At 39.8% G+C, this 24,066-nt stretch overlaps 1 protein-coding gene across 3 annotated transcripts in view; it reads right to left on the bottom strand.

Annotated features, from left to right (window-relative positions):
- Positions 1-1,802: 1,802 nt before the first annotated feature.
- The window catches only part of pcbp4 (poly(rC) binding protein 4), a 106,431-nt gene continuing 84,167 nt past the window's right edge, over positions 1,803-24,066 (bottom strand). The window contains exons 10-15 of one of the 3 annotated variants that reach the window (XM_017713314.2): positions 22,690-22,761; positions 15,773-15,814; positions 14,628-14,706; positions 12,014-12,069; positions 6,712-6,881; positions 1,803-3,939 (exon numbers count right to left, since the gene is read on the bottom strand). In XM_017713314.2, the coding sequence (XP_017568803.1) occupies positions 3,582-3,939; positions 6,712-6,881; positions 12,014-12,069; positions 14,628-14,706; positions 15,773-15,814; positions 22,690-22,761 (777 nt within the window). In that variant the 3' untranslated portion in view covers positions 1,803-3,581. Of the gene's footprint in view, positions 4,267-6,711; positions 6,882-12,013; positions 12,070-14,627; positions 14,707-15,772; positions 15,815-22,689; positions 22,762-24,066 lie in introns of all 3 variants that reach the window. The other 2 variants (XM_017713315.2, XM_017713316.2) reach the window with 2 other exon arrangements.

Here is a 24,066-nt window from a genome sequence, read left to right as displayed (position 1 = left end):
ACAATGTTTATTTCATTGTAAAGACACACATAATCTCATGTTTTATTGTTTGGATTGTTATTATAAAATGTTTTTAGGTCATTTTGTAGCATGAGGTCCAGCACACATCCAGCTGTGAGCAGCATATTAGGAAATCCTTCTGTAATAACATTCAGAATATTGTAAAGAATTCATATGTAAAGTTTCAAGAAAGCAGGTGTTCTAGAAACACATTTTTGAATGGAGAGCTGTATTTGGGAAACATGTATGAACATTTGTATTTGTATGAACGCTGTCATCAGTACAAAGGAAGCAGACATATTTGGATAGTATATTTAGATTCTACAGGAAAAAGCTTTACAGTGACATATGGCGTAACATGGTTGTGCCGTGTGGGCGGAGCTAAACATTTATTACTGACTTTAAACGTTAACCTTCAGTTTGCTGTTGGAAAATTGGTTTGACACAACTGGATATGCATTAACAAAAGTGCTGAAATAAATATTTCTTTTATATTTTAGACACGTTTTTGAGTTCAGGTTCAGGCAAAGACTTAACCAAAAAGATTTATCCAAAGGTCTAAAATTGATGGGACTAAAATAGTCCAAAAAAAAAAAATCAGAGCAACTCCCTCTCGTAAGTTTTAAGAAGTTTTTCATAGACAATGTGATGTAAAAATTACAAGACAAAAGCAGCTGATGTTGCATCTCACATTAAGGGAAGTGGTGACTAAGCAAAGCTACATATGGATGCATTTCAAAGAAAAAGGTGACAGTCTAATCTGAGTGATAGTTCCAGAGGTCAGTCGGTAGTTTGTTAAACGACAAAGATAAATGACTAAGTTAACAGAACATGCAGTTCATTTCTTATGCTTGCAGTGCGAAATAAAATCACTCAAAAGTTGTATCCCCTTTTTTTTCCTTCCATAATTTGAAACTATTTATTCTTTATTGCCCTGCGATAGACTGGTGACCTGTCCAGGGTGTATCCCCTCCACCCAATGACCGCTGGGACAGGCTCCAGACCCAGTCACCTCCCCCCTCGTGACACAGAAGGATAAGCGGCATAGGACGTGTGTGTGTGTGTGTTCTTTACACTCAAAAATGTCAAAATACCAATAGAAATGATCCAAAATGGTCCAAAGTCAGGGATATGAGATTTTGTTCTGAATGTGAATCCTCATGTTAATTTTGTGTTCATAATAATGTAAATATTTTCTTGCTGATATGTTTGAACTGTTTAAATATGTGGATATTTGAACAGTAAAAAGACATTAACCTCTTATGGTCCAGGCTATATTTTGGTGTGTCCATCTGAATTTACATGACCAACTCTTAAGGCAAATTATTCAGTAACTGCATGAAATAAATGCAAATTATTTAATTTTATTTATTTTTTGTAAAAGCTCCCCTCAAACTAACCAAACATGTTTTATGATCACACATATTGCTATACGCTTGACTTTCAGTAGAAAACAAAGATTGTGAGTTCAGCTTCTTTTATTATAAGGGTTTAAAATGACATCACCATCTATCTGACCGGAAATGTACAGCCTCATATGACACCCTTTTGAATGTAGCTTATGAAATATGATAGTTATGAAGAATTTGAGTCAGTGCGTTTTTGGAACCACCTGTGGTTTTAAGGAGCATAAAAAAGCTACAAGGGCCGCCCCCTAACTAGCCTGCATAAAAAAGAAAGAATCAGTTCACAGAGCAGTCATTGCATTTTCAGTGAACACGTATTTCTGAGTAGAACCGGCTACTGCCGGTCAAAAACGCTCATGTTGGTTGCATGTAGATGAATGACGAGAATCACCAGGATAAAGTTAATACAGTAGTTTTATTTTTTTTTTCTATGGCATTGATGAATGGAGCGAAATCAAGAGTCACACATGTGCCAAGTCGACACGACGTGAAATCCGGGTGCAAATCAAAACAGACCGTTCTGAAGAAAGTAGTCAAGCAGTTGAACATTTCACACTCGATTCTCGTTTGGCCATAGTGGAATTATCATGTTCAAGTGCAATATCGCATGGCATATAGTAACGCTGTGGCATTTTATACAGTATACGTGGTGGTTACGTGTTAAGGTTTGGAATGAGAATACAACAAATATCATATAGTATATATCACATGTTTTCATCAAGTTCAGGGCACCGTTGCCCTTGCCTGTGCTGCACCTCATTGTTCTGTGTAGCCCTTACCCAACTGTGGACTTCGAGGGGCTGCCAATGATGCGTGGCACAGGATGCTTCGTTACACCATCAAGAGATGTTTTGCATAGACGCCAAGTTGAATTCATGCAAATGAGTATGTGAGACATGTTAGTGAAAAGAAAAAAACAAAAACAAACAAGCACGAACACAGGGTCAAAGTTAACCACATCTAAATGTATGAATCAGTGAGTCATCATGGCCACATTCAATTCATAACATCTGGCTTTACAAAAATAAGTGAGTTATATTCGTATATTTATAAAAAGAAGGAACAAAAATAGAACAGAACTAAAGTCTACGTAATATACCCTCGTGGATGAAAACAGTCATGATTACAGTAGCTACAGTTGATGCACGTTTATGTCTAGGTCTGCAGTGTTGGTTTGTATGTGTATGATCAGCACGTTTAGTCCAGTATTGCTTTGCTGTTACACTGCCCGTTTCCTAGGCTGCTGTTTGTTTTAGCTAGTGTATGTGAGAGAGTGGGCCGAGTCAACATGCAGCTTCAGGTTCTGACAAGGGCGTTCACCATGCATAGTAGCCTTTGTAAGCCATCAGTAGACGTAACTAGCCTCTATCCACAGTTCTCTCCATTTAGCCTGTATTAGCTATGTTTCAAAACCAAAAAAGTCCTAGCTTTTAGGAAGTTCAGTGTGTAATTAGGTTATAATACCACATCATGGAAACATTTTCCATTCGACAGTAATCTCTGCGAGTCCGTCTCTGTGAGCGACAGGCTGTATCCCATACCGTGAAAGGGCGGAGTGTCGTTATGGCAAACAAACATTGATCGCAAAAGAAAATGCTCGTAATAAATAAAATAAATAACTCGTTTTCAAATAAACGCGACAAAACACATAAAAAGTAACACAAAGCGAGGTTTAAATATGTTGTCTTCTTTAAAAACGTCTTTTTTTTTATACATCGTTTAAAGATTCTTAAAAAAATGAGAAAGTTGTATACAGAAGCATACACAGACATCGTTGTATAAAAGCTGATACATAAATGTTTAGCATCAGTCACCAGTGTCTTACTTTATAAACTCTTCTGTGGGAATATTTCGTAATCATTAATAAATAAGAGCAGACAATAGATGAATATAATAAGAGTTGGGAGGGAAAAACATAGGGTTAAGAATAGGCTATGGCTTTCGAGGCTACTGCAGCCAGAAAACATAAATAGAACTATCTAAACAGGCTATAGTGTCTTAGTAGTTTTTCGGACAAGTTACGTAACTGAAAAAAAGGAAAAGAAAAACAAACAAAAAAGAAGATAAGGTTTCGTGACTAGACGGCTACAATGGGCAACAGGGGAGGCCCGCTGAAGGAATTCCTCACCAGTTCTTGTCTCGGAACAAGAAGTGCGTTGCTTTTCTCTGGCGATGTCAGTAGGGGGCGAACTTCTGGCGCTCTGGCTTCTTGATGCCGTTGGCTGAGGAGATTTTGGCCGTATAGGAGGCCAGCGTGCCATGGGCCGGGGCTGCGGCGGCGGCGGCGGCGGCGGCAGCAGCTGTGGCAGCGGGGGCGGAGAGTGCCAGGAAGGGGACGGATTTCATTCCCAGGAGGCTGGAGAGGGGGAGGGCATAGGGGGCGCCCAGGATGGGAGCGTGGGGCAGACCGCCCATCGCTGCCAGGGCTGCGGCGGAGGACGAGGCAGGGGAGGCGGGCTGGGTGAAGCTCATGTTCAGGTCTACAGGGGTCGACATGGAGGAGGACTGGGCGGTGGATTTGGCGGTCTCTAAACTGTACAAGGTAGGAAGGAAGGAAGGAAGGGAGGGAAGGAAGGAGGGAGGTACAGGAAGAGGAAGGAGGAGAGGTGTGGGGAAGGAGGGTGGAGGGAAAGGGACACGGATGGAGAAGGGTTAGAAGGTTAAATAAAAGACATGTTAAAGAAAGAAATTGAGAGAAAAGATGAAAATAAAATCAAAACAAACAAAAGGAAACAAAAGAAAAGAAAAAAATCATAAGAGAGGTGTGTTTTGCTGGAGGTTGCAACAGATTATTTGAGGGGGGACCTTGGCACTCATGGGGGAGGTGCTGTTTAATTTGGGGTGATGGCTCGGGTAGGGGCTTAGGGAAAAGAAACAAAATGGTTTTAAATTCATTAGGATTTTTTCCTTAACCTGTACTCGGTGGTAAAGAGAGAAGAAAATGCATTTGGCAATATGGTGTCCATTGCAAATGCAGGTGAAAATACGCACTACCACCTTGATGTTTGTGTTTTTGCTTTCAGGGCACACGCTGACCTCGTGACTTTGAGGTCAATGGACAATATGAAACAATGCGGTGTGTTCAATATGCAGAGCTTTCTGATGCAATGTTCTGTAATGCAGCGTCTGGTGAAGGAAGCGTTCTTTGACAGCAGTGCCAATTGGGGGTGATGCTCGTAGACTGGAGCTCCAAGACATGAATAAACACTTTGAGATGAAAGAGTCTGATTGAATCAACTTGTTAATGAAACATTGTGAAAGTGCCGTGGCTTCACTGTCCCGAAACTACCTTACAAACCAAATTAACAGCATTCCAACTCATGACAAACTGCTAAATCAGACACAAGTGAAAGAAAACTTGCAGAAAGCAAAATATGTTCAAAACCAACACGTGCTCTGGTTTTCTCGCAGAATACTGGAGACTATAACACATTTTGAACTGCATAATAAGGTGCTTATTAGGAAGACTCTGACACTCTGCACCAGTCTGCTTGTTGAACACACCTGGGACAAGAATACATTTTTTATTCATGACTTGCTCTGTGAACCTGCTGAATCAGAATGGAGGCCAATAAACATGACTCTGACATCTGACTGTCTTCAGGAATAATATGGTCTCCAGCTATAAAAGCAAATATCTGAAAACATCCGGAAATACCGCAACACATACATTCAGTTGTTAATCATAAGGAATTGAGCACAGCAATAAGGGATGGATTATAATATCAGAATGTCGGTCAGATAATTGCTTTAGAAATTAAATAGGACAGATGTTTAGGTTTGACCGATACTTCAAAGAGACATTTGATTAGGTATTTAATGTTCAGTTATGGATGCTACATTTACCTGTCATGCTAATCCAGGTGGATTTAGTCCCAGTTTTGAAATTTTAATTATAATCATTTATGCATTAGTATTTATTAGTACATAATTGGAGGTTTGTTATCTGAACAATAAGTAATAATTGCATTGTGTTGTAAAAATACACAAACACAGTGAACATCTTGTTATGCAAAGTACAGAGCATAATCATCTGACGTTACATCTAATTAGTGTAAAGTTAGGCAACATTTAATTCCTGTAAGTTCTAAGTAATGTCAAGTGACTTCTGGGGTTTATTATTAAGAGCAATACGAGTTGAATAAGTTCCATATTCTAAAACAGACTTTAAGTCAGCACTAATTAGAGGTTAAAGCACTAAACAAGTTTTCAGAAAGTCGATTTGCACCAGTTCGTAGCCTTTTACTAGCCAAAATGTACAAGCTGGGAATATTTGCAGTTTAACTGATAAACCTTTTTTTTTTAAAAATATGTATTAAATTTGTAAGGCAATTTTTAAAAATTTTAAATCAGGTGAAAGAAAGACAGCAGAATGCCTCCAAAGACATATTGAAAAACGAATGTGCTACTAAAGTAAAAAAAAAAGAAATATTATAAAAATGTTAAATATTGACTTACTGAGAACTTTTCAGTCTTAAAATAAATGTCTACTTTAGAATATAAAATAAATCTTGAAATGTTAGTAACTTATGAAACTCTGTGTCCCTAATCCAAATTACAGAACACATGACTACCTAATTATTAATGATTTTTGCACAACAGACCTCCAGTTATGCGTTAATACAGTTCCTATTATGCTTAATGCTTAGGGAATAAACCAGTTAGAAGTGTGTAATTTGGGCTTTACTGGATAAAAGAAAAAAAAACGTAATAAATGCCTAATGTGTTCCTTAAAATAGTGTAACAAGTCCCTTTTATTAGCTGAAACGCATGTAGAAGCAAATGACAGGCATCGCCATTGAACGGACTCAGTTTCATTAAATCATCACATTAAATCTTCACTGGGAAACACTCAGAAGCTGCCTGGAATGTACGCCTTTCTTGTCTGACAAAAAAATTGATCAAATTGTGACTGCTGAGATCTCGAGGGACAGCATTACAGTCTGACTACGAGGCAGCCCAAATACTCCTCCTTTATCTCTAACAAGCTGCTGGCTTGAAACACAGCCAATTAATTCTTCGGTTGGGCATATTCTTGCCACCTTTCCCCCACTTTGTTGTTGCACAGTGCTTCTGACTTGGCTATGGAAGCTACTGTAGCCCAGCCTATTTCGCAACAAGAGCTATTGATTGGTGAAGGCCTCAAGTAGCAGATGGCCTGAGGTTGTAATCTAGAATCAGCTTTCCCCAACTGGATCCTTATCTTAAGGCATTATGGGTAAGATGAGACATTGATCCTGGATTAGCATATGGGGTCAGACAACTGCAAAAGCCACATTATAATGGCCAGGCTAGGGGTGCTTACCAGGATGTGATGAGGTATTGGGCCAGGTTGATGCTGATGGGAGAGCCAGTGATGGTGACGTGTCGGTCACTGGTGCTGTCCAGCTGACTGCCGATCTTGATTTGGGCCCCAGACACCTGGCGGATCTCGTTGATTTTTGTACCTTGTCTGCCGATGATGGAACCAATCAGCTGCAAGGAGAGAAAGGAAATGAAGAGAATGGATAAAGTAAAAAGAACCACACACAAATGTGGTTAAAAAGTTGAAAAGTAACACTGAAGTTCATTGCCTGTCATTGCCTCGTCAGTGTTTGGCATGTTACTAAGAGTGAACTGAGTGTTTTTTTCATCTAAAAAGGACCGCTCAAAATGAAGTGCCACCCAGTGGGTACGTATGTTGCTCAACGTGGCCTTTCATAGACAGATAAAGACAAAGCAGACAAAAATTTGACTTACTTAAAACAGCTATTTACTAATACTACGTGTATATCTTGCAACACTGAGCTTCATGTCTTGGTATAAAGACAAAGGGATGAAGGTTTTTAACAAGAATCTGCATTTTTTTTCTTTTTCTACATCATTTAAGCCCAGCAGCTGCTCTTTACATTGTGTGAAAACTTCTTGGACCAACAGAAATGCTCCAAAATCGCTTGGAATAAAAAGCCTTAGGCATTAACATTTACATTAAAAGTAGAGAATACTTTTGCCTTTTCCTGTAAAGACACCGTTTAAGTGATACTTTTTTCTTCTTCTATATTTAGGAAATTTCTACTGTATATTTCTACTGATTATCCTATTTTACTGCAAACCTAATGAAAAATATCCATATTCTTTGAAAATGTAACACAATAAAAAATAATAAGAAAAAAACTGAGTTTCTAAAAGAATATGCCAATTGCACCTATCATACACAATAGAACCCTTTATTTTGGAAAATCTGTATTATTCTGCAATTTCCCTCTGGGGTTAATAAAGGATTCTGATTTTTTCTGAATTTTTTTTTGTATAATTGTAACTGTCAATATAGCCCTGTACCATGTAACCAGACGCAGTCATGAGTGTATGCTTTTACATAACCTCTGGAACTCATCTTTTTTGGAGCAATGTTAAGGGGAAGCTTCAGTCCATCCTTTAATCCAAACGGTCTCACTGTGTGAAATGCATCACCTGTCAGATGTAGTCTATAATCTCTCCAATCCTTTGTCAACTGCAGTCCTGTCAAAATGTGTAAAGCAAGATGACCATGCTGGACCATCTGTGCTGCTAAGTGGCTATTGATTTTCAAACTCTAGTTCGAGGACAAGCTCACAGACCATATCTCGTGCATCTAAGCACATATTAGGAGCGCGATCTCAGTGGTTACGCAATTTCTCCATTTAGCTCTCTGCTACACTAACATCTGCTGTGCTGTGTTACAGTCCCTAATTCAGTGTGCTGTTCCTGAGTCTAGTCATTACCAGCACCCGAAATGGAAAGGCGACAGCAGTGGGGAGCATTGTCTCTGTGATGAGCATTTGTTAATAGCGGTGTTTGCTCTGCAGATCCAGGCGGTTGGTGTGAACCCACAACAGGTGGTGAACTCTGACTCATCCAGTCTTCTTCTTCTTTTTTTTTTTAACTGAGCGCAGCAGGAAAAGTGGCACATTACTCAGAACTTAGACTGCGGAATATATATTTAATAGTTGGGGCCAGAACCACCTTTTGTTCCTTACATCACCTTCTGAGGCATGATAGATTCTCAGTGTTGTTTTCCAGTCATCTGTTTGATTTGAAGGAACTGGTTAGTGCTAAACAGCACTTTATTCTTTTGTTTCATGGTAGTCACTCAGGCCCAATCCCATTTCACCCCTTGCTGCTACCACTTAGCCCTTACCCCTGTTTGCGTGTTCAAGCCTAAGGGTAGGGTGTCCTGATGTTTGATGAGATGGACGGGTAGACAAAAACAAAACAGCAGGACGGCTGCGCAAGCGACCAAAGAAATATTTGAATATATTGTGATCCTTTTCTTCAAAACATGCATAAAAATTGCTAGTAGTATGCTGATGTCTTAGTTAACTAACTAGCTAAATTTTCCTGTTCTACTGTAAATGGTGGAGCAGTTCTGATGCCTCTTTAAAGGCATAGGGTGCTCTTAATTCAACTAAAGCCCAGCAATGAGGTTGCTGAACAGTACCCTCCTCTGCTTTCACTGCAGATGGGCAAGATCGCCTGCAGAGCGCACACAGCAGCCTGTTAATGAAGTAATATTTATTAACCCTTATTTGAGGGTTGTCCCATTTCATGGGGAGGATTTCAACCACTACCCCTTGCAAGTTTCAAGAGGCAATTAAGAAAACATATTAAGGCCATACAGTGTATTTAATACGCTTCTAGAATGGTATAGTAGTTTGTAACTGTGGCCTGATTAGTTAAATCAACATAGATCTGTCATAAAAAAAGAACTCGTTTTTTTTTTTTGCATTCAACATAAAAGAAGGTGGATGCATCTATTTTTCTTCAAAAAAATGGCTGGGATGATAAATTTGCACCATCTGTGTGCAACACATTTGGGTTTTATACAGTAATATGCCACTGAAAAGCCTTCAGCCCACGCTGAAAAGATAGGTTGGATGGCACACCCCATTCCTCAGCGCATGGCTCAGTCCGAATGGATTGTGGTTGAATTCGTAGAAGCCCTGCGGTTTCACTGACAGTTTGCTTCTGCTTGTGGCCTGGGAGCAAAATGGGTTATTGCGTGATGGAGGGGGCTGGGTGCTGAGACCTTGATCCTTAGGGCCTGGTGTCAGGCCTGGACAATGATAAAGCGACCCCGGTGCAGATGCGCTGGCAGTTTGGCATTCGTCTGACAGACAGCTCCCTCTTTTTTTTTTGCTCCCCCTCCCTGCCCCTGCACTCCTCCCTCACATTGAGAGCATTCAAGTGAGTGTGTGTGTCTGTTTCACCCACAGAGCATTCCTTTCCTCACAAGTCATATGGCCGCTGCAGCTCCTGATTTGTCACACTGCTCTCCCTGGTGCCTGAGGCTATTAATGGCTCAGCTGATTATGTCGGTGTCTAAGTGCTTGGCAGAAGATCGCCAGGTCCCGCTACCACCCAGGCGTAGCCCCTTAGCACCGTCCATCCACAGTCATGCATTTATGAAACTAAATTATTCATCCATCTTTAACACACACAGGATGGCACAATAGCGGGTCCCACAAACTCATATTTCACATTATGCAGAGCTGAGACTTGAAACCGCGTAACTTTTTTGACGTCAGCCGTTCTAAGCCGTTCAAAGATTTTCCCCCTGGAAATAACATCAGCTAGGGTAAATCCCCTCGGTTCTAAGGTAGTGGTGGGTCTATTGTCGGGTGAATCCCTGCTGCATTTTGTAATTCAAAAAAAGGCAGGGAGCTGAAGGAAGACACAGCCTGGCGAAGATGAGGCCACTCTCCTGGCTTCTCGCTGCCTCTCTGAGTCGGCTCACTGGGCAGTCGTCAGACTTATAGACCCGACAACTTGTCTCTGTCGCTGTGTTCTCGAGCACCGGGTCTGATCCCAATCTAATTGCAACATGTTCCCGAAGACTTAGAGGGGTGGGCTGCCGTGGAGAAGCAGCTCCTCCAGAGAGTGAGACCTGATTGCGAGTGATAAACAACTTAGTCTGCCAGCCGTTTGATGTCTGTTTGATGTCGCCTAGCTGTGGAATCGCTATGCTGCAAGGGCATTTCAATAATAAATGCCACGTTAGTTCCCTGTTTATAGTCTTTTTGTGGGCATATGAATGTGGATGCGTAGGAAATTTGGCCCTTTGTGGAGGAACATTATATATATATATATATATATATATTTTTTTTTAACCTATTTGCAAATGTTCATAACTGTAGTAATATTTCATAACAAATGCATTAGGCAGATTTGAAATAACATGACCATCAAGATATTCATATATTCATGAATTGTTAGGATGATCTTGCCTAGAAGTCATGAATATTGAAGACTGATGAGTCAAGCAGTCTCAGTACCTTAATGTGCTTGTTTCTTCTTTAGTCAAGATTTTTATTGTTTCTATTTATATGCATGGAAAGAGTCAGTCAGACATTCCAACTATACTCAAATTATTCATTGTGGCGTATCCTTTTTACTGAATCCTTGGTGTTTTATAAATTTATGATTGGGTACGGCGTACATTTTTTATATTATTGTACTGTTAATATTTCTAATGCTGTTTATAGAATAATTAGGTCTATTGAATTCCAGCATTTAACTGGAAGTCAGTGTTTCATTATCAGTTGTTTACAAAAAAAAGAGAATCTAGGTTACAAACACAAAAAACACAAAAAACAAGTGATGCACTTGTTCACTTGTCTGAAATATTCAAAACAACTCCTCTACTATGCATCGCAACTAATAAAAACCCAATACCCCCAAAGCATTGTTTACACTGTCCAAGAACAGGGCCCTTAAAAAAAACAAAGCATGCAGTACACCATTGCGGATCATTGGTCCAACAAGTGTGGTCAGAGCCTTTGGCTGGGCCCAGCGCCAGCAGATTAATCCAGTGATCTCAGAGAGACATAAGGGCAGGGGGGAGTCCCAGTCTGTAGGCATGACAGGTATGTTGAGCTATCCTCCAGAGTGGCGGGCTGCTGTATTGTGAGATGGGGGCTTCGATGAAAGGCTCTGAGGTTGCTTTATTTACTGCTCTGTTTTGACAGCAGAGGAGCTCGAAGTATGTCAGCCACCATGACAGGACTGAACCCGAACCTTCTGATGCTCCTCTGGGGGAGCCAGGCAGTGGGACAGGCACAGATCGACGGATGGATGGATGGCTGTTTGTGTTGACGCTTTGATGAATCTAGGTTATACGCAAGGAAATATGGAAAGCTCGAAGAAGAATGTGCTCTGAGGCCTAACAGGGCTGTGTTGCGCTCTCAGTAATATTATGAACACTCCCAAACCCTCTTCAATGACAAGCCCACAGGTGTATTCCGATGGACCATTGTTGTTAATATATTAAATTTACCTCCACACAGAAGATTTTGTGCCTGTAGGAATTGGCATCGCCTTTGTTTGTGTTGTGTCCTACTTATAATTCTTATCTATGTGCTGTTCACGTAATGTGCCAGAAATCTGCTACAAATCCTGCAAAACCAAGTTATAACACAAAGCTACTGGAACAGATGTTTCATGTTGGACTACATTTACTCAGACTACATCTCCAGCTCAGACTCTATATTATAAGTAAATAAAAATCTAGCTTTAACACCATGAGACTGCAGTTTCAAAAGCATTAAAGCATGAAAATAGAGGAAAAAAAGGGCTTAATGTGGGGCTCTTACGTCATTTGGAATGAGGAGCTCCTGCGATGCCGTCTGGGAATTGGAGTCCATGCCTGCTGAGAGAGAGGAGGGTTACTGAGTTAATGAAGCCCAAGAGAAATTCTGCAAAAGCTGCAAACAATTGCAACTGCATTATGCATCCCAAATTTATACCCTTTCTTTCCCTCATGTTAAATGTTCCCTCCTCAGTCTAGACATGGGGCATGATATTTTGGAGCTTTGAAATCCCCTGATGGAACTTGATGGATGCCAGGTCCTTTTAGTTTCTGTCTGACTGTTTGAGAGAAGAGTTTGCCACTGGCTGTGGCAGATCATTTGAAGATGTTTGGAGGGGTTTATTGGGAACTGTTTTACATTGTGTTAATATATACACTGCCTCTCCAAAGCTTGGAAGCTATGGTCTCGATATGAAAAGTAAAAATGTATTGTGGACACAGTGTGTGTGCCTCACCTCAATTATATGTATTGTATTTGAAGTAAAAAAAGAACATCTGAAGTAAACAAATAATACTTGTTTCTAATTTGATTAACAAATTAGTAACTGTGTTGTGCAAAACATGTGGACACCCTACTAAGTCAGTGCTTACTTCCGCTTTGGCTAATATGGCCACTTGCAAACACCTTTCACCCTTTCTTGCAGAACACATCTAGCTCTGCAATATTCTTAGACCATCTTGCATGTACAGCATTTTTAAGATCTACCCTGCAAAATATTTTGTGAAGTAGCTCATGGTGGATTTTTATGTGTTTTGGATCATTGTCTTTTTGTAGAAGCCAACCTCTTTTCAGCTTCACTTGCTTGTGCAAAGTGTTCTTTTCATCTAATGCTGCTCCTTTTTTCTATTTTCATTCTGGTGATTATGGCCAGAGAGTTAAATTTTTACTTCATCTGTCCACAGCACTTGTTTCCAAAATGCCTCTGGCTTATCGAGATGTTGTTATGCATACTTCAGGCGATGGCCAGGGGCCACGACCAGGCGATGATGCATTGCATGCAATCTCACTAGCCTAGAGCTAGGACTGAGCATCAATGGGTTAGTTTTATACTTAATGAAAGACTTCTATAGTTTGGTATCTTTCAGCAGCACTGTCCAGTACTGATAGTGTAACTCCTTACCATGATGCACGCTTGCTATCTTCTCCAGCCGCCTGGATGCTATCACTTACTGTTTAACAATATCTGCTGCACTTCCTGTCTAGGCCCAAGGCCTGAGCCTATGCTCCCTGCTTGCCCATCAGGAGCCCTTTTTAATAGACTGAAACACTGACTTGACAGATGAGCTTTTACCTCCAACATAATCGAATTCCCCAGCCCTATCATAAGAGGGATATGCTCCCCTAGCTTCGGCAGGAGGAAGAGGCTGCTATTGTGCTCATTTTTGATGCACGGAAATTGCACAGACGCACCCCCCCCCACCCCCCTCTCTGAGCCAAAGTGCTTATTTACCTTAATGTTTACCAATCGCTTGACTATGAAAGAGCCTGCTTGGAAGAGCTTGTATCTAAACAAATACAAGGGATCGGTAGACATGGTGAGAGATGTCTTGGAATGATGTAGGGGTAATATCCCGTGTCTGCGAGTCTTGGGAGGGTGAGAAGATCCCATCCTTTGGCTTGGCTGGAAATTGGTCTTGAAAAGCCTCTGGTGCTTACTGTGAAATCCCTGCTAGGGCTGGACCTATTTTTCCTGGATCTAATCTACGCGTACCATATGCTCCGTGGAGTGCAGGTGCATTAGCTAGACTGGCACAGACACTGTTGAGAGGTCCATTTCATCTACATTTATGCACCCAAGTGCTTTACCCTAAGATGTACTCTAATGTTATGGGATGCAGGGTCAGAAAGAAGTTCCATTAGACTTTTCACCATTAGAAAGTCACAGAGTTCTGTTCCAGTAAACTTCACAGGGATGAGATTGTGAAGCTTACTCCCAACCATTTCCTATTCATGGTTCATGCCAAATAAAGAACCTCAGAGGCATCATAAAGGAGAAGCGCAGGCATTTAAGCACAATCTGGCAACCAGACAAAGGGAAATTCCACCATTTTTCCAAGATTTCTGCACAATTAAATTATTAAAATATAAAAAGTCATTCAGAATGCGAAATGTTCCAGTCTTGAGAAACTTTACAGACTCAGAATTGTTCACAGTGGTGGTGACAGGAACCAGATGTCTAATACCTCTGAAATGGTTGTGCCTGATGTGGGAGACATAGTTTTAGAAAGTAAGATTTTGGCCTAAAATGTGTTTTTAATATCCATTTATGATGTAGACAGCAGGCCACTGTTAGGCTTAAGAGTCCTCTAAAAAACATACGGTCAGTGTCAAATTTTCCAATGTTTTCCCACTAACCATGTTACATTTAAAACCTCAGTGGTTTTGAATAATAAATGAAATGACTATGTTTGTATTGTAGACATTGTGATGCCTGGTTCCCATCACTACCACTGGAAGAAACCTGAGTTGGTATGTTTCTCTATAATGCAGCATTTCATCAATTCATTCTGAATGACTTTATGCAGAAATGTATGCATAAAAATAAGAAGAATTCCTCTTTAAGATTTTTCTGTCTTATGTGACTCTGTGCAAAAGGCAGCAAGCTGGGCAGACATACCAGGCAGGACAGGGGTAGCTGCTGGCTGGGCAATTGGTGCAAGACCCTGTTGCATGGACAACTGGTGTAGCTTGGCCAGCTGAGAGAGAGATATACAGAAAGAGAATGAATGCATGACTGAATGAATGCATGACTGCTACTGTACCAGTCAGAAGTTTGAACACATCTACTTATTTATTTACTTATTATGTTTGTATTTTTATTACAGTTTACAATAATACCAAAGACGTCAATACTAGAAAACACATACTGAATGACGCAGTCACCGCATTAGTGGTGTATTTTAGATGCTTCTGAAATATAGTCGCCCTTTGCTTTGATGCTGCTTGGCATACTCTTGGCATTCTCTCAAGCAGCTACATGAAGAGCCACCTGGGATGCTTTTCCAGCAGGACAGAAGAAGATCCACACCTGTTTCCGTCGTACTTGTAAGGGGATTTCAAATTTCATATTTTTGCTTTGGAAGTGATACACAGACATCAACTCCATTACTTACAATTGTATGCAAGTCAAATTCCATATTTTGTTCAATGTCTGAGTGAAAATGAATACACATCTTCTACAGAAAAGACACTGAAATATGGGATATTTCTGCAAATATTAGTGCATCATTTACATATAACTCAATATATTAACATATCAGAAAAAAATAACAAAATATAAAATGTGCCATAACAGGCCACGTCATATTTTTTCCCTATTTTGTTAAATGCAGCAAAATAAACAGTACCTGCGCATTAAAATGTGCAGTAATGTGTTCCCAGCAGAGGATGTGTTCACTTAGAAAATCAACAAAATGTGTCATTTGAACAGGGCCGCCCAAACGTTTGCATACGACTGCATATTTGTCTTATAAATAAATTTTGAGCACTTAAGCATAAGCCTTTGCATGAAAATGCCTTTAAGTTCATGAAAAACCATCTATTCAGTCAGATGTGTCCAAACCTTTGACAGGTACTATAAATCCTGTAGACTGGATATGAACCACAGCTTAACAGCATATTGTTTCTAAACACAGTATGAAGAAAAATAGATTTGCAATGGTGTTCGTTTAGAATGTAGATCAGAACAGCTGAGTCATGTCTCACTGTAAACTGATCTGTTGTTTGGAGCAAGGATGAGCAATTAATCTTCACAGGCCTTACCTCTGAATGTGGAATGCCATATTGGTTCTGTACAGTGTATGCCTGAAAAACAGAAAACGACAGTGAGGACATGTTTTTTTGGGGTTTGTTATGTTTATGTTTTAGTGACCCCTTTATTTTGAACATAGAGCATCGAACAATGCCATATCTTTTCAGGAGACTTGCTTTCAGTTCTTGAAAGAAATCTGCAATTTTTCCACACTTCCAGAGTTCAGTCAAGGTTCTGGGGCCAGTTCATTGTTCTGAGAACACCAGCAGCTTCTTTGTTTGATGTGTCTGTCTCCTTTTCTTAGTAAGGGCTTTTTATGAGCTACACATCCTTTCAGACCCACAGCGCAGAGTCATCTTCTTTCGGTGCAAGGATGGACAGAAACCCCTGTGGATGTTTTCAGATCTGAAGCATCTTGATTTTCTCCTCTCTCTCAAAGATGAAAGCTTTACATGTTCTTTATCTAATGGGTGCAGTTTCGGTGTCTACTAGGTCTTACATGGTAGTAAGGAGTGCCATTTTCTCTTTAAATAAGTTTTTAAACTGCAGTTTTGGAACGTACAGGATGTTTTATTCATTATTCTTTGACTGTCCCCTTCCTGACACAAGTGGATTATCTCCTATCTAAGCTCCTCAGAAATATCTTCTGAAAATGAATCTTTACCTAAATTTGACTTGGAATGAAATAAATGAAGGGTGGTCTCAGACTTTTGCACAGTCCTGTACACGTCTGAGAAACGTAACCAAAACGGAAGAGTGCAGCCAGATTCAAATTCAAAGTCGCTTTAGCTGAGCTTCAGATCCATTCAGGGCAGAGATGTGTTCACACTACCAACAGTCAATCATTTACAAACCCAAACATGAACCACCAGTGGACAGATCAAATCTGAGCAAAAAATCAGAGTGGAGGAATAAGGTGTAACGCAAACGGAGCCTTTGAGTTTCTGGAGTCCAGTTTCTGTTAGTTGAGCTTTGCCCACAGCTGTGGAACACAAACCTCTTCACAAAACTGGAACAGGTTTTGTGGAGTCAACCTGTGTCGGTTGTGCCCGCTTTGGAGCTTTCCAGACGCCACTGCAGGCTCTCATGAGGCTCACTTTCGTATCGAAGAACTTTTGAGTTCGGGGCCTCGGCATCAAAGAGAATACGAAGCTCAGCGAGCAGACGCAGCGGCTAAAGGGAGCACTACGTGCTATTCCCAGAGGCGCTCTTGTATAAGCCTGTTTAAAAGTTTAAACACACTGCAGAGAGAGAGAGTGTGAGAAAAAAAGAGACAGAGACAGAAAGAGAGCAAGGAAAAGAGATGGAGAGAGAGTGGGATGGAGAGCAGGATAAAGAAAAAGAGACAGCAGGAGAGATGAGAAGGGGAAAGAGAGCTATAGAGACTGAGCGATGCACAAATTACAAGCCACATTGTGGAGGAAGCCCAGTCTGCTCTCCTCAACGCTTCAGTTAATGAGTACGATTGGTCACAGATTTTAAGGAGAAAGTTAGAAGAAGAGGCTTTTTTTCAATATGAATTGAGCATGTTCCCTCTGGGGGGTGGGGGGCTCAGACACCCACGGGAGATTGAGAGAAGCTTGTGTGTATGTGGGGGGGGGCTACCATCTCAGCCCATCATATCTTCTTCTTTTCATCCCAAACATCTCCTTCTTTCTTCACTGGTTCTTTTCATTGTTTCTGTATGTAGGAATGAGTGTGTTTAAATATCTGGATATTAGACCTGGTCATTTCATCCATCTTGACTATCAGAATTATGATGAATTATGATTTACCAATATTTACCACCGCAAATCTTGCTTTGGTGTTAAAAAGTGGTCTTGATTTGCTAAAAGGGGTAACAGCTCTTTAGTGTCTGTAATAAGACCAAAGGGGAGGAGCTGCTCCTTTGTGCTTTGGCCTTATTGCATATTCATTTATAAGAGCTTCCTTCTCAAAGCACAAAACACATGAATGAAAAAGCTGCACCAAATCCTAACACTGTGGGTGTATTTCACACTCAGCAAAGAGTCGAAACGTCTGGGTGTTTAAATGATCTTTCGCAAACTATTGTAACTCTTTTGCCATTGAAATTGCTAAATCACTAGCTACTTTGTTACTTAACACTGTGGCCTCTATTACAGAAACATCACAGGCACTGATTGATGCCGTGCACAGAGCTAAATGGAAGCACTCAATCATACAGTTCTCAACTGAGCAGGAAGCTCTCAGGTATTTTTAAACAGGTATTTTACAATAATGCATGAATTCTAAATGCACAAAGCTTCAGCTCAAACCTCTAAACAAACCCTCTAAAAAGATAACAAGCCCTCTAAAAAAGAAAACCAACCCTCTAAAAAATGTTCAAAGCAAAGTCAAACTAATTATTTATTGTCTCAATTTTTCTACATAATGTCAAAATAATAGCTTATATCCTGAAATAATTACTTATTATGTCAGAATAATCACAAACTTCCCCAAAGAGTAATAACTTGATCATTTTGGCCTACTAGGTCAAAATCTCAAGAAAAAGTAATTGTTTCAGCCTCACGAGTAAATTTAAACCAGCATCAGAAGAAACGTTTTGGCTGCATCCTGAAGCACTTCTGTACTCCACATACCACCCTAAAGAAAGGGCTTCTCCAACCTGCTGAAACCAGGCTTCCATACAACAAGCATGTGAGTCAAACACAGTTAAATTGCACTGCCCGTATGCTATTACGAAGTTATGCCTGTGTTCCTTCACTTGGAAGTTTTTAGTGGATAAGCTGCTAAATTAGCCACACAGGAGCAAAATGTCAGTAGACAGTTGGACTTTAGAGCCTCTTTTAGTAAATCTGAACATATTTCTGAAGTTATCCACATTGTAATGCAGGTGTAAATGTCCCCAAGACCCATGTATAATATATTTAAATCTCACTCTGAATACTTCAGGAGGTGGCCTGAGACAATTGTAAATGCACTTGTCTCTGCAAGCCACATTTATAAACCAAAACCCCTCCCAACACTGACAGCGCCTCCCAAGTTGTTATCAATATGAGGGAAAACGTCCACTGGCTTGACTTAACAGACGTTTGCTGCTTCTTAAGTTCGGCTCATGTTGTGAGTTTCTCCTCGGAGTTCAATTCAGTAGCATTTAAAGGCCTGAGCTAGTTAAAATATAGCTGTAGTTTCTTTAGATCTTCATTGTTTTCCCCTGTCATTGTGTTTTAATGCATGTTTCATGATTTTAATGACTAATACAAGAGGCTAATCACTCTAAACAGGCTCTTTCTTATAAACACTGATGTACCAGCAAGTTTACCAACAAGTAACCTTGTGATTTGGAGGTGGCAACCTTCTATAATTTGAATGCAACTAGAAAAACAAAGAAGCCACACACATGATTAGTGTTTGTTTATGAGCTGATTTTGCATATTATGTGCCGTACAGCAATCTAATTCTAATCTAACTAACCGGAAACGTTTCCTTTTATTAGCGTATTATTTTCCTCTGTTTATCACTACCTGTCTCAGTCAAAGTAGGTTAGGGAGTAGAAAGGAAGGGGGTACTCCATTTAAACGACTTCATTTATTTACTGCCGTTATTTCTCTCTTTCTTTTTCTTCTCTTGCTGTCTAAGCACGGCACCCTCGTAAATAATGTGTAAAAGCATTAATCGCCTTACTGAGGCACTTAGCACAGTGTAATCCCCCCCACCCCCCCACACCCACACATACACACACTCAATGCACTCATGCAGTGCCTTCATTAGCGAGAGCCACTGTGATGCTGACAGTCCCCAGGTTCTTGCCAGGCAGCACTTATCTGAACTCATTTTGGACGCTGCCAAAAGCTTTGGCCCACCTCGCGTCATGTCCCCGCATCAGTCAGTGTGTGTGTGTGTGAGTGAGTGTGTTAGTCTGTGCGGGTCAGATGCCTCCCCTGTTTTAGCTGTAGTCAGATAAGAGCATCACCAGCATCAGTGAGAGCAAGGGCCAAGTACACATACATACACTCATACAAGCAAACTTGTCCTTTATGTTCTGTGCCCCCCCAGGTTGCTCCCATGTGCTTAGCTGCTAACTGTGGAATGGCTGATTTTATCACTAACCACTCCTATAACACTCCCTCCATTAGTCCCAGCAGCCCGGTTCACACTCACATGTACAGTCCCATGATTTCAGAGCTTTACACAATGGCCCATATTTATCAGAATTCTTGTGAAATGCTTAATGAATATGGGTTAATGTGCACAACCTCTACCTCAACTGGAAGGTTATCTCAATTGTCTTTAATAGTGAAGTTAACTTCTTTTTTCCAGCGGCCGACTGTTTTGGAGATCCCTCAGCTGAACTAGGTGCTTTCATCAATGTGACTGATTGAATATATAAATGTAGATTTTGATGAAAATGTTTGATTTTAAAAAAGGAAGTGAACTGGATTTTAAGACTTATTATTTCATACCAAGAAAGCTATGGTCTGTTTCATCTCGACATGGCAGTCTTTGTGGAGAGATGTGCATTGTTTTTACAGCAGGGGTCCCCTTTCACCCCTCATTGCTCATTAGCAGCCCAACAGAGTCATAGCATTTCACACGCAGGGAGCCAACAGTGTCCTTATTAAACAGATTTTTAAAAGATAAAATATTTAAATGTTACATTAATTAAAAATATCCAATGCAATTTCCTTTAAACCAGTGGAGTGGCCACTAGGGGGCCTGCAGAAAGAGGATACTTGTTTGTTGTAGTTCACAGCAGCTACGAGACCTGCTGCACTGAGGGGGACCTTTCCCTGTGCCCATGGAGTCTTTCTAGGCTACAGGGATTCCCAGGCCAGCCGCTTCAGCTATTATTATTATTATTATTATTATTGTTTAGTTTAGATTAGCAACTGTTTTTTAACTAACTCTACAGCCTGAATGCTGAACAGGGGGTGTGTTAGCCTGTAATGGTACATTATGGCCTCCATAATTTGTTTTTATTAGAAACAGACCAGATTGACAGCATATGTTCTGGTCAGCAAAATGCCCAGACAGATACAGACCAAGCTCACAAACACGTCATATAATGTCTGTTACATGATATTTCACACCACGCGCTTGTCCTCTAACTTTTCATGCATAATATATGAGAACACAAATGTCAGAACTTGGAGCAGTAGTTCAAACAAAAACAGAGCATGACCCATTTTAATCCTTCAAAAAAATCAAAGCACGTATGAAAATGCAACAAGTTCTAAAGAGAAGACAAAATGAATGTGAAATAACTCAATATGTTTTCCCACAGGGAAAAAGATACTGAAAGCAGCCTGAAATACCTGCTGTAAAACACATCCTTCTCAAGGACTTTAATTAAATTAGGAACACGCACAGCTCTAATAAACAGAGAAGCCAGGAACAGGAGGGTGAAAAAGCCATGCGCTAACTCAAAGCAAAATGCCAGTCTGCAAACAAAAGCTTTTCTGTGCAGAGTTTCTCTCTGGCTCAAGAGACTGGTTGCAACATGCAGCGAGAAGCATTACAGGAGAATGAAGGTTCGCCTCCTTATTCAGAGGCAGCTGTGTTAGAAAATAAATATGCAGAGCAAAGTGTGCTTAAGGGCCCAACCAATAGGAGAACATCACAGTGGTTTTAATCAGCTAAAAATCCCTTTTAACTGATAATATTAGCTGATATAATTTTTCATGGACAAAAATTACAAATAGTATAACAATATACGGTTTAATCTAAGTTAAGTAGTGCTTTACTGGCTGGTATGATTATGAGTTCTAAATTGACAAATTTCTTAAACTCAATCAGCAGAAACTCCAAAGGAAATATTGCAAAGTCGAGGGTGGAGCTTCCTGGCATTGTCCTCACTTTTGTTCCTTTATGTGAATTAAAAATAACTAATCTTATTTCTTAGTGCATTTGACATTTTTGGGATAATGGCTTTTTGTGTTCATGTTTACGAGTAAATTCTCTAATTCAGAAATAAATGTATCCACACTAAACAAAGTAATGTCTGAGTAAGTCAACGTATCTAATATTTTAATAAGTAAGTAAGAAGAGTATGATGTTATGTAACCTATTTCTATACATGTATTAAGGGGAAATTCCACAGATTTTCAGGTTAAGATGTAAACATCCAGTGGTTTGATGTGAGATGCACTGTTCTAGAGAAACGTCCAGTGGTGGTGATGGGAACAAGATATCCGCTCCTACCAGGCCTGTCACAGAAAGTTTTTACATGACATAGTTATGAATACACTGACACACTGTTTTACAATACCTTTAAGAAAATATTTTGGTTCAAAATGTACTTCTTAAATCAATTCATGGTGGAAAACATTTTTTTTCAGATTTAGCAATTATAAAACTTGTAGGTTCACTGGTGGTTTTGGATGGTAAAAAAGGGCTATATCTGTGTTGTGGACATCATGACCCCGGTTCACCACCACCGTTAAGAAATCTGAGATAGTAACTCCGTCTACAATGAACCATTTCACATCAAACCACTCTGAATGACTTTTTTACAGCTCAACCACTGAAATATAAAGAAATTCTGAAAAGTAGGTGGCATTCCCCTTCAAGTCATTTTATCTGGTGAAAGTGTTTTTTTTACTGGCAAATGTTACTTGTTATTACTTGTTTCAAATAATCTTACAAAGAACAAAACTGTCTGTATTATTTCTCAAAACATGTCAAATTAGTTAAAACAAGTAAAAATGTATAGAAATAGGTTAAATAATATCCCAGGCCTTCTAATAATGAGAAATATTAGGTATACTGGCCAGGTTTAAGATGTTTAGTCTTAGATATCAACTTTTATAGTGTAGTAACTGTCAAACTGTCTCTTTTTTAAAGTGTGTTTGAGGTTTTTGCTGACGCCAAAGCTTCCTCTAGCACATAACTCCTACAGAATTATGCAATATATTGGTCAGGTCCAAGCGTGGTCCTTTTATGACATTTCTATTATGGTGATACTCACTTGTTGCAGATCCAGAGCTCCTTGAGCCACTGAGAAAAGAGGGTGAGAGCCAAACTCAGAAGCTTCGAAAACCTTAAGAAGGTAAAATGGGGAGAGAAAAACACATATTGAGGCTTTCATTTGTCACATCAATGCTGTAACCGTTATTATCATCATCAGTGCCAGCCTGTTATCATTTTCACAAATGTGCCATGAATGCCAACATGTCCATACTAAAACAACCCCCCCAACAGGAAAGACCCCGAACATTCATTTTCTCTGATAGACGTTAATCTCTCGCTTGTCATGATAGGGCGACGTATCAAAGTTAGGCATTATCACAGCTGCATGCGCTCAAACTCGCAGCCTCTCTTTTTTTCCAGCCAGAGAACAGCTCGAAAGCGGTTGTAATGATGATGAATATTCACGAGCCTGATTGATCTTAATGTTACTGTTGTTTCATGCATAGGCGTGCTGGTAATGAATAGCCGTGCCAGGATGAATAAACATTAGAGTCATTCCACTTTAGTCTAGGGGGTGAGTTATTGAGTGGAGATGGCCAGATAATTCAGCGAGTAAAACAGTTACTCGAGACAATGTGTACAAACAGGATGAGTCAAGAGTCAGGAACCACCTAAATATCTGTAAGACGGTTAATGTTAGAACGCTAAATTAGCGGCTTTCAAGATGCCAGAGCAGTACGGTGTACATCAGAGGTACACCCACTGGTCAAGTACATAATGATAATGATCAGTCTAACATTAAATGTCTTACAGTATAGTATATTGTGAGCTTGTTTCCAAGTGCTTCACGATGATTTCTGCTTGCGCTTGTACAGTTTAAACCCTTTCTGCACGCCTCCTTGTGGTCATGCCGGCAGAATAGAAATCGACTTGATTTGTATAAATATAATTAAATAAAATGCCTCAAAATCTAATTAGATGTAAAAATATATTTTGAATAAAAAATATTAAAAGGCCCCTCAAACACGCTGAAGTTGCATTTTATGGCTGCTGTGAAAAACGGCTAAAATCGGCTGAAATAGCGGTTTGCATAAAGAAGAAATCAATGTTATCGCTATCTACAGTGCTTCATGTTCATGAATTTTGTTCAAATTTGACAACTTCTTCTTAAAAAGAATTATTACTGTTGTTCTAGTGTACTATTTAAATGTATTCATGTTATTACAATTCATATTCTGTATTAAAAGATGTGAGACTGCATATCTGACCTTTCCTGTTTATTCTGATATCAAGAGCTAACAAAAACCTGAACGACCAAAGGATGACAATTCTGGACATTACATCACAAACCATGAAAATAAAATAATATTTCCATTCTATAACTGATTCCTGAATGGAACTTGATGTACCAGAACAGAAAAATGATTAAATTAAT

This window comes from Pygocentrus nattereri, chromosome 21 (genome assembly GCF_015220715.1).
Source record: "Pygocentrus nattereri isolate fPygNat1 chromosome 21, fPygNat1.pri, whole genome shotgun sequence".
NCBI classification, from domain to species: domain Eukaryota; kingdom Metazoa; phylum Chordata; class Actinopteri; order Characiformes; family Serrasalmidae; genus Pygocentrus; species Pygocentrus nattereri.
The sequence above is the reverse complement of the archived record's forward strand: the minus strand, read 5'-3'. Positions and strand labels throughout refer to the sequence as shown.